The sequence below is a fragment of the Miniopterus natalensis genome, chromosome X (assembly GCF_054644295.1).
Source record: "Miniopterus natalensis isolate mMinNat1 chromosome X, mMinNat1.hap1, whole genome shotgun sequence".
NCBI lineage: Eukaryota > Metazoa > Chordata > Mammalia > Chiroptera > Miniopteridae > Miniopterus > Miniopterus natalensis.
The window spans coordinates 67,254,897-67,266,828 of NC_142103.1; the positions used below are offsets into that span (position 1 = coordinate 67,254,897).

Consider the following 11,932-nt stretch of genomic DNA (forward strand, 5'->3'; position numbering starts at 1 on the left):
CAGATGGCGAAGAGACATGCAAAAATGCTCAATGTCGCTAATCATCAGAGCGTTGCAAATTAAAACCACAATGAGGTATCATTTCACACCTGTCAGAATGGCTGCCATCAACAAGTTAACAAATGACACATGCTGGCAAAGATGTGGAGAAAAGGGAACCCTGGTACACTGCTGGTGGGAATGTAGACTGGTGAAGCCACTATGGAAAACAGTATGGAGTTTCCTCAAAAAATTAAAAATGCAACTGCCATTTGACCCAGTGATCCCACTCCTAGGAATATATCCTAAGAATCCCAAAACACCAATCAGAAAGAATATATGCACCTCTATGTTCATAGCAGCACAATTTACAATAGCTAAGATCTGGAAACAGCCTTAGTGCCCATCAGTAGGTGAGTGAATAAAAACGCTGTGGGTTATTTACACCATGGAATGCTATGCAGCTGTGAAAAAGAAGGGTCTCTTACCCTTTGGGACAGTATAGATGAACCTGGAGAATATTATGCTAAGCGAAATAAGCCAGGCAGAGAAAGACAAATATCACATGATCTCACTTACATGTGGAATCTAAAGAGCATAATAAACTGATGAACAAAATAGATTCAGTGACATAGAAGCATCAAACAGACTGACGAATCTCAGAGGGAAGGGGGAGGGGAAACGATTAACCAAAGAATATATATGCAAGCAAGAATCTTAAGGAAGTGTTTCAGTAGAATATTCTTCAACTTTCCAGGTGCATTTTTAATATGCTGATGCATCAAAATGAGTGTATGGGGAGTTTTTTTGGTTTTTGTTTGTTTTTTAAATATATCTATTGATTTCAGAGATAAGAAGGGAGAGGGAGATAGAAACATCAATGATGAGAGAGTCATTGATCAGCTGCCTCCTTCATGCCCCCTGCCAGGGATGGAACCCCAAATCTGGGCATGTGCAGTGACTGGGAATCAAACCACGATCTCCTGGATCATCGGTTGAGCCACGCCTGCCAGGCTGGGGGGTAGTTTTGGATTATTCTTTGGTCTGCTTTACTGTTTGACTTTTATCTTAGGTCTGTCTGTCTTTAATGGGGGTTTTGTTATTTGTTCCCCAACTTCATCTGTCCTTAGGTTTAGCTGGCACAAATGGCATCAATTGGGTTCCCTGCTTTCCCAGGCTTAAACTATGTATTTTCTAGTTACAGAGGAGGGTATAAACCATTTGCTCTCAAGTGTCCTTGGTTAAGGAAGATAAGGTCTTGCGATTCCCAGGCTGGCTGCATGTTGCCCAAACTATTTGGCCTTGTTTAGTTTTCTTGTCTCAGTTTCCCCATTCCACTTCCCCAGGGATTTTTCTTGCTTCTTACTATCCTGTCACAATACCAGCGCAAAAAGCAATCACTGGATAGGCTCCCAGGACCTCTAGAACAGCAGAAATAGCAGAGCTTGGAAATGGAAACTTCATAGCCGAAAGATTCTGCTCATGCACCGGTGAGATTCTGTGCGCAGGGCAACTAAATGGAGATCCAGATTCTGTTGACAGTGTTTCCTGTGAACTAACTTCCAGAAATTATTGGGGTGCTCCTAGAAACAGTGGGGACAGTTTTGAGAAAAATTGGAAGTCCCAAAAATATTTAGGGAGGGTGCAAGCTGGAGAAATGCTATGAAATACTGTCAATGTGCCTCTGTTTCTATCCCCTGGACAAGGTGAGTTATGAGCAGATATAGTGTCAAGTCACGAGAAAGAAATAAAGGCACACAGTAGCCACGTGTTCCATGTAAAGTCAAGCTGTTGGGCCCAGAATAGAAATGAGGCTTTCAGAGGCTCAACCTTTGGACTCCTAACTACACTACTTAATTTTCCTGATTAGAATTTTACCTGTCTCCTATCCATGAAGATTTCTCTTCCTAAGGAAACCAGCAAAATGTGTATTTATATTAAAGTTTGTGTGTGTGTGTGTGTGTGTGTGTGGTCCAGCAGTTCTCAAACTTTTTGCTCTCTTGAAACCTTTAGACACTTAAAGATTATTAAAGAAGGACAGCAGTTTGGTTTATATGTATTATGTCCATCAATATTTACTGTATTAAGAATTGGAAAAATAAATAATCAAAAAGAAATTAGTGAAAAGAGTGATACTTTTTAATTTAGGTAAATCTCTTTAATATCTGGGTCTTAAAATAAAAAAAGCTGCATTCTCCTATCTGCTTCTACTTTTAATCGTTTGAGATGCAATATTTTGATGGAAGTACATAGGGAAAATTGGGCCTCACACAGACGTGACTGGAAAAGGGAGAAGTATTTTAATAGCTTTAAAAACTTTTAAAACTAAATTTAAAGGCAATTTAAAAGACAGTGAAATTTTTTAGCCATGATTTTTGGAGACCTATCTCTAAACAATTAAACCTGGTATGTGGTTCACTTTTTTCTAGAGATGTCTATAAATTTTAGAGTATGTGATTAAACCTTTTCAGATAATTTCGGACATTCTTTTTTTGGTACTAGACAAATTCAACAAGTGGTAATTTCTTTAAGGTTACTTGCAATGTGGAATCTGAAACCTTATCACTGAACTTTTTATGCTTTGTTACATTAAAACCTATTGGTCTATCTTGCACTTTGAATGGCTTTTTTACCCATGCATAATTTTGTAATATCATACATTGGTCATCTAAGAAACAAAACTGGTTCACTGAGTATGGCAGGCATGTCCTAGGGTGACTCTCAATGAGTCACACTCATGGATAATTCTCCCCTTGAGGGCCACTGACCTGTGACAACAGAATATGACAAAGGTGATCAGATTTTGCAAATGTAATTCAAGTCTCTAATCAATTAACTTTAGGTTGATCAGAAGGGAGATTATCTTGGTTGATCCTGCTTTCCCTTCCTGACAAGTACCAAATCCTTATCATGGACCTCAATGCCCCCATTTTACCTTTTCTTAGCTTCTTATACTTTCTCTCATGGGACTTGGCCCAGTTTGTACTAGACACTTGTGTAATTTTTAGATAAGTGTGTGTTTTTCATCCCTGAGACTCACAGCCTTTCAGAGGGATTTGAGTTTTAGCATAGTCTCCCAGTGCCTGGTAGGCATTCAATAAATATTTGTTGTTATTTTTTTAATCCTCACCCAAGGATATTTTTTCCATTGCTTTTCAGAGCATGAAAGGGGGAGAGGGAGAAAGAGAGAGAGACATCTATGTGAAAGAGACACATCAATTGGTTGCCTTCCTCAAGCCCCCTGATCAGGGCTGGGGATCGAGCCTGCAACCCAGGTACAGGCCCTTGGCCAGAATCGAACCTGGGACTTTTCATTCTGAGGGCCGATGCTCTAACCACTGAGCAAACAGGCTAGGGCTCAATAAATATTTGTTAAATGCACAATTCAGAAACCTTCATCTGCATCCCTGACATCTGAACTTTATTTTTTTAAATATGTTTTTATTGACTTCAGAGAGAGGAAGGGAGAGGGAGAGAGAAATAGAAACATCAATGATGAGAGAGAGTCATTGATTGGCTGCCTCCTGCACACCCCCTGTTGGGGATCGAACCCCCAACCCGGGTATGTGCCCTGACTGGGATTCAAACCACAGTCTCTTAGATCATAGGTTGATGCTCAACCACTGAGCCACTCCAACTGGGCACCTGTCCTTTACTTTTATCTCCAGAGAAAGAACCAAACTTTGCTACATTCTTGTTGTTTCACAAGGATCTTTGCACTTCTTTGACTGATGCCCTCAAATGACAGATGGCATCTAGTGATCTCTAACCACATATCTTTTTCTTATCCTAGGACTATAGACACATTGACAATGTTTAGTCATCTTCATTACTGAAGTAATAAAGAATGGCTCCCAAGTCCTGGCTGGGTAGCTCAGTTGGTTAGAGTGTTGTCCTGATAACCCAAGGTTGTGGGTTCAATCTCCAGTCAGGGCACATACAAGAAACAACCAATGAATGCTTAAATAAGTGGAACAACAAACTGATGTCTCTCTCTCTCTCTCTCAAATCAATAAATAAAAATTAATAAAAAGGAATGGCTCCTGGCCATTCAAGTTTCTGGGAAAATGGATGATAAGGACACATTCACTACCCTCCAGCATCTGCCATTTGGATTTGTAGACAAAGCACACTGTGTGTATCTTCCTCTTTCTTCCCACCTCTTGCTGGATGCCCTCTTTTCCCCAAATAGTCACATTTGTCCCTTCACCTTCCTATCTCTACTAAACATGGGCCTTTGCATTTCTATTTTGGCTGAAAGAGACATCAAGATGAATTTTTTAAAATAAGCTTTCTGTCCCTTTCTTTTTCTATTCTCCTTCTGAGAGTTCCATAATGGTTTCCCATAATTCCCATGGGCTTTCTACACTGTTTTATTGTTTTAAATTTTTTCTTCTCTGACTGGATAATTTCCAATGACCTCTCTTCAAATTCACAGATTCTTTCTTCTGCTTGATCAAGTTTGCTATTAATGATCTCTATTAAATTTTTAATTATTTTATCATTTATTTTTATTTTATCATTTATTTTTATTTTTCTCTATTGCATTCTTTATTTCATTCATTGTATTCTTCAGCTCCAGAATTTGTTTGCTTCTATTTTACAATTTCTATCTCTATGTTGAAACTCTCATTTTGCTCATGTATTGTTTCCCTATTTCATCGAGTTGTCTTTGTGTTCTCTTGTAGCTTGCTGAGTTTCTTTAAAACAATTGTTTGGTTTAAAAACTGGTGCTGGGAAAATTGGAAAGCCACATGCAAAAGAATGAAAATAAACTATTTAATGACGTGCACAAAAATTAACTTAAAATGGATTAAAGATTTAAATATAAGGCTTTAAACAATAAAATACATAGAGGAAAACATAGCTACCAAACTTATGGACCTTGGTCGCAGAGAAGCTTTTGTGAACCTGACCCCAAAGGCAAGGGAAGTAAAAGCAAAAATAAATGAAAGGGACTACATCAAAATAAAAAGCTTCTGTACAGCAAAAGAAACCATCATCAAAACAAGAAGGCCACCAACAGAATGAGAGAAGATATTTGCAAACAATACCTCCGACAAGGGGCTAATATCCAAAATATATAAAGATCTCATACAACTCAACAACAAAAAACAAACAATCCAATTAAAAAACAGGTGAAGGTCCTGGCCAGTGTTGCTCAGTTGGTTGGGTGTTGTCCTGTGCATCAAAAGGTTGCCCGTTCGTTTCCTAGTCAGGGCACATGCCCCGGTTTCGGGCTCGATCCCCCATAGGGGGTATGCAGTAGGCAGCCAGTCTCTCTCTCTCTCTTCCTCTCTCTCTCAAAATCAAAAAAAAAAATTTTTTTCAAAACCAACAGAGGACCTAAATAGAAACTTCTCCCAAGAAGACATATACATGGCCAACAGATATATGAAAAGATGCTCAACTTCACTATCTATTAGGGAAATGCAAATCAAAACTACAATGAGATACCACCTCACACCTGTTAGAGGGGCTATTATAAACAAGACAAGTAATATCAAGTGTTGGAGAGGTTGTGGAGAAAAAGGAACCGTCATTCAGTGCTACTGGGGGTGTAAACTGGTACAGGCACTATGGAAAACAGTTTGGAGGCTCCTCAAAAAATTAAGAATAGAGTTTTCATATGACCCAGCAATCCCTCTCCTGGGTATCTACTCGAAAATTTTGAAAACATTTATTCACAAAGATATATGCACCCCTATGTTCGTTGCAGCATTATTCATGGTGGCCAAGACATGGAGACAACTGAAGTGTCCTTTGATGGATGATTGAATAAAGAAGATGTGGTACATGTCTTGGGGATGCCTGTGGACCAATGTAATACAACGGAATACTACTCAGCTATAAGAAAAGATGAAATACTGCCATTTGCGAAAACATGGATGGAACTTGAGAATACTATGCTAAGTGAAATAATTCGGTTAGAAAAAGCTAAGAGCCATATAATTTCACTCATATGTGGGATATAAAACTGAAACTCATAAACATAGACAACAGTATGATGGTTACCAGAAGGAAGGGGCGTGGGGGGTGCTAAATGGTAAAGGGCGCCAAATATGCGGTGACGGAAGATGATTTAACTTTGGGTGTGGGCACACAATGCAACATGCAGATCATGTATCATAAAAATGTACACTTGAAACCTATATAATCTTATTAACAAATGTCACCCCAATAAATGTAATTTAAAAAATAAAATGTATAAAAAACACAATTGTTTGGAATTCTTTATCAGGAATTCATAGATCTCCATTTTGGGAGCTTGGTAAAATTATTGTGTTCCTTTGGTGGTGCCATGTTTCCCTGTTTTTTCCGTGTTCTTTGAAGTTTTGTGTTTCTGTCTTTGTGTTTGAAGAAGCAGTCACCTCTTCCAATCTTTACTGACTGGCTTTGGGAGAAAAACACCTTCACTAGCCAGACCAGAGGATTCTGAGGCTTTCTCAGACCATTTCTATGGATGTTTCTGCTTGATCCCTTCTCCCAATCATGCAAAACAGAATTCTGAGTCTCCCCTTTGTTTTCCCTAGGGTGATGCCCTGAAATGCTCAAGTTTGTGATCCTTTCTCCAATCCCACCAGAGTTAGGCCAGCTTTCTGTGTGTGCTAAGTAGCTGTCTGCAAAGGTTTTCACTTGCTGTCCATAGAAGTGCACTCCAGAAGCTGGCCCTTGGGGGAGGTGAGGTATGTGGGGCATTGAGAATGCCTGTGGACCAATTGGGGGGTCTGCAGAGGAGGTGTCCCCAATATTTCACTGGTGTGCTTCTTTATGGATTCCATTAAGTGGTTAGTAGAATGAGCCATTAAGGAATTAGTAGTGTTACGTTCTTGGGTTCTAAGCCCTGATTGTTGTTCTCACAGCCTCTCCCTTACCCATGCAGATTACCTCACTATTCTGTGTGGGATAAGAAAGAAGTAAAAATTAGTAGTTACAAAATAGTCACATGGATGTAAAGTACAGCATAGGAAATATAGTCAATAATATTGTGATAACTACGTATGGTGCCAGGTGGGTACTAGAATAATTGGAGAGATTATTTAGTATATTATATAATTGTTTGACCACTATGCTGTACACCTGAAACTAATATAAAATAATATTGAATGTCAACTGGAATTTAAAAATAAATTAAGAAAAGAAGTGGGCATCTTGGGTAGCATCTTACACAGCTATGGAAGCTGGGTGTGATCACTCACATGTTCTCACATTCCCCTGTGGAAAAAATCATGGGCTGAGAGAGTTTGTCTAGGTACTGAGCTGTGATACCTTAGGGGAGTAGTGATACAGGTAAAGTAAACTTGTTTTTCCTTACCGTCTTCAATCTGTTTATTCTCAGATTTTTTGCTCCAACACTGCAGAAACTTCTCTGCTAGACTCCTGACCTCTCACAAAGAGCCTTGTCTGTGAGTGATGGTCAAAATCGATATTCTGTGTGGAAGTGTGGATTATGAAAGAAACTCTTATTCTGACATTTCCTGACATCAAGAGGTTATTCTAGTTATTTATAGTTTTCCCACAGTAACAATTTACCTAGGCAACATTAATCAAATATAGTATTAATCTCTTATTTCAACAAGAAATAAAAATTTAGAGTTGAGAAAAGCACAATTTTTAGCTTCTAGTCTTTATTTATTCTACTTATATCTAGTAATTTCTATTTAGCTAGTTATCTAGAAATACATAGCTGTGTAAAAATAACTAATTAATTAGAAAAGAAAAAAATATATTTGAGAAGAGTATGTTTCCACTTCCTGGCTTCTACTTGTAATTCAAGTTATCTTTAGGGGAACTACTTGCCTAGATACTATAATTTACCTATAGTACTAATTCATTATTCAAAAAATAAATAAAAATTTAGTATTGAGAACTGATTTCTAGAATCCTACTTTCAACTAGTTACTCTAGTTATTTTTAGACATTTATAGTTAATTCATTTCCTAGGTTCCACTAGGTACATCATACTAACACATTAAAAAACAAAACTCAGTATTTATACTTTAGAAAATCTAATATTTCAGCTTTGAACTTCAACTACATATTCTAATCTAATCCAGTTTTCTCTAGATAACTACTTACCTAGATCTCACGAGATACTTAAAGAATTAACCCATGATTCCAACTAGAAATAAGGATTTTGATTTACGAGCAATGTGTTTTCTGTTTCCTGTCTTTATATATATAAATTCTAGTTATTTCTCAGGAATTATCTTAGGAAGGAATTCAGTCATTTATATGAATGTATCACAAAAACAAAGAGCAGCCCATGTGATGTTTCTGTAAAATACACATCAGATTTTAAAAATGATTGTTGCTAAATACCTGTTACCAGGGGTCTTTCATGTAATGCAAGAGCTTGTGTCTTATATTAAAATATGAACCATATACAGTCAAAAACAACTTTATGAAAATGTCTGGGCAGTTACACATCTGAGCAAGCAGAGAGAAGTATATCCGTTGGCAATATTTTAACAAGTTAGTTTGTGAAGAGTTGGGAATGAGAAGTGATGATGACCGCTCCACCCACAAATGCCAGAGATGGATCCAAAACAAATTCAGCACGTTACCGAGTTTCCAGAATGTCTTTATGCACCACTGAGAATGGAGGGATCACGCCTTTCGTGCAGTCAGGGTTTCTTATTAATGGTACAAATGAGAGGTCTCTCTGCTGAGGTGTGGGTGCAGGGGGAGGGTTATTTAGCCTTGCTCCTGATTGCCGGTCTCTTTTTAATTTTCTTTAAGATATTTTTATCAAATAGTTCTTTTTCCCGGTAATGCACAGGTGGCCCTTGCAGGTACTTTTCTTCTGCCTTCTTGTAATCTAACCCATCAAGTGCAGCAATTGAACAAATGATGGCTTCTGGCAGAAGGACTTCCAGAACAAAACTCACTTTGTCGTCCCTCGTCAGAGTCAGCCTGTTCTTGTCTATGTGCTTGTAGATCTCCTGTAGATGCCTTACCACAACATCCAACTGATCTTCATCCTCCAGGTATGTTTCAATGCAGATCACATACCTGCTTGAATTCAGAAATGATGCCAGCCACCTGGACTGTTTCCTGCCTTTGACGATGTCCAGAAGATGGGGGTCGGCCCCCTTCCTTTTCACGATGAAGTCCACGAGCTTCTGGTTGTCTCGGTCCCGAGCGGCCTTCATCCGGTCAGGGAGAATTTTCTTGCAGGGCCCCTTCCCGCCCGGGGAGCTCTCTTCCTCAGAATCTTCCAGGTCGGCGTAATTCACCTTTGGGAAGGCAATGTCCAGTTCCCCGTCTTGGATGGCTTTCCTAATTGGGTAGCTGATGTCAGCAGCATAGTAGTCCAGGAAAGAGCCCACAAAAGACCCACGACTGAGCCCTTCTCTGTAGTGGGAAATCAGGGAGAAGCACCAGTTCACACTCTGCTCATACATTTTCCTGGCTCTCTTCAGTAGTTTCTCTTTCTCTTTACATTCCAGGTGCTTTAATCTCCGAAGAGGCACTCGAATGCCACTCTTGTCATGGTGCATGTCTGCCTCAATCAAAAGCACCCTTGCAGTCTGCTCTGTGTGGCTGACACTCTTGACCACTGCTGGCCAAAATGGGTGATTTTGAAATTTAAACCAGACCATCATTCCTCTTTCAATGGGACACGGCTCCTGTGGGAAAGCCATGCTTGTTGGTTGTCCCACATCCTTGGTGACGTCCTTCTTAACAGCGGTGGTGGGGTGAATAGCCTCTGAGTCAACTAAAGGTGGACATTTTTTCTGTCCTTTCTTAAACACCGGTCCCCACTGCTTCCTTACTTTGCCTGCCAAACGGAGTGAATAACGCAGCCTCGGGTTAGGGGCACTGGAGGATGCTGCCACACCTTCCGAGTCTGGCTTCCAAGCACCCTCTCCAGGGTCCTCAACGTTCCTGGGGAAGGTAGAGCACTCAGAGGAGACAGCCAGGGTCTTCGGGCAGCTGCGGCGTGGTGCCTCTCTTTTCTGAGCTTTGAGCACAGTGACGATGAAACCGGGTGGCAGAGATGGAAGGACGCCACCATCTTTAGCACCTGTAACGTCCTCCTTGACTGTGCAATGCCAGGAACTAACTCTTGAGGTGTCTTTCTTTTCCTGGCCCTCTTTCGCACAGTCATCTTCTGAAAGTGATGGGAAGTTTGAGCACATGCTGCAGCTCCTTGAGTGCTTTGCTCGCCTTTCCCTTGGAACAGGAGCGAGGGGTGTGTGCACCTGGGATTTGTCACCGTGGGGAACGTCCTCGCCCTCTGAATGTACCAACAGTGATTTGGGGTTTTTACTTTTCCTGAGACTTCTCGGTGAGGTCCCTTTGGGCTTCCGATGTTTTTTACGAGATTGCTTTTGTGGTCCCTTTTGAGACATCGTAAGGGTCTCTGGATCATCTGATGGTCTTGCAAGACCCAAGTTTGCTCTCTCTTTCAGAATCTCCAGTGCCAAAGTCAGAGCGCTTCTGTAGGCCACTCCCTCTCCTGGTGGGATGCTGGCCTTGGACTGGGCCACTATCGAGGAGGCAATGGATTCAATTTGAGACTCATTGAGGACCTTTACATCTCTGCTTTTCACTTTAATTTTTTTACCTACTGAGAGTATTTGAACTTGTAGAGAACATGTCTTTTTCCTCTTATTTTTTGGTGAGGTTCCGGATCTGGACAAAACCCTTGCTGGCCAAAAGTGGCCTTTCCAATCGCATAAGACATACTCGGAGTCCATTGTGATTGGGCTTGGGTGTTGTGAGGTGATTAACAGAGGTTGAGGGGTCTGGCTGTTATACCCATGGCTACAGCAGGTCTCCCCTAAGACAATGTTCTTCACCACAGCTTTCTGCCTAGGATGACAGAGGGTCTTCTCCACCTGAATCTCCCAGAAATTCTGGAACCTGTGTTTTGGCAGACTATACTGGAGCATACTGGAATATGGAAAAGGAAAGGAAGAAGAATATCAGAAAGAGTTCCTTTTGTGGAAGCAGAAGAAGTTGGTCATTGAGAATTGATAGGAGATAAATATAAACTGTGTATAACAGACTGAAGTGGGGGGGGGGCGGGATAGAAGGCAACTATTTGGGGGGAAATATACGGAAGATACCAGAAGAGTTTTACAGCCCTCTGAACTCAACTTCGTGCCCTGTTTGTTGCTACTGCATAATAAAGAGCACCTGTGTGGGGAGGTGGGCATCATGTTTGGGATCTCATTTGTATTAGTGGACATCCTGGACCTTTTGTGCTCCTCGGGGCTCATCCTAGGGGAATGCTTCAGTGTTTCTTTTCTGGGATGCTGGGTGTCAGCACAATATCATGTTCAAGAGCGTGAGCTTAGAATCCAGAGGTTCATGAAGCTCATGCGGTGGTTAGAGGTATTCCCCTCCATAAGGATTGCTTCAGGCACGAGCCATTGGCTGGGATGTACACCTCTTCATTTCTCTATGGTGCTTTGAATGGCTTCCCCCTGCCCCCCAGCACCAAATCAGCGTGAAGTAGTGACTGTAGAGCGAGGAGCAACATAAAACACACCCCAAATGTCAACAGGAAATCAATGATTGCAGATGAAATGTGTAGTAAAGTGAGAAGAAAGTCTTACCAAACACCAGGTGGACTGTGGTAAGTGTGGTTCTGTGAGCAGGATCAGTTAATCTGCAAACTCTACCTGCTTGTAGGACAGACCCTTTACCCTTCTGGGCTTCTGAAGTGCACTGTCCTTCCAGGGATCAAATGGCACCGAATGTCAGTACCCAGGACCTGTGCGCCTCTATGTTAATCTAGAAAACCCAAAAGAGATAGGAAATTAACCCAATGAAATGGGGATTGATTCATCATTTTCCCTTCCCCAACTCTGGAATGCATGCCGTTCTTAAACAGAATGTTGGTTAAATCTCATTTATAATGTAGATGTCATGCTTCTTTTTATCCTTCTTTTGCATTTCAAAATATTTCCACCTTAAGCTGCTTAGTTTATGCTAGTCC

General features: G+C 40.7%; 1 protein-coding gene across 1 annotated transcript; it reads right to left on the minus strand.

Annotated features, from left to right (window-relative positions):
* Positions 1 to 8,672: 8,672 nt before the first annotated feature.
* Positions 8,673 to 10,685, minus strand: LOC148090527 (PWWP domain-containing DNA repair factor 3B-like). The gene has a single exon (XM_087829423.1). The coding sequence runs from the start codon at positions 10,683 to 10,685 to the stop codon at positions 8,673 to 8,675; it is 2,013 nt and encodes a 670-aa protein (XP_087685549.1).
* Between the last annotated feature and the right edge of the window lie 1,247 nt (positions 10,686 to 11,932).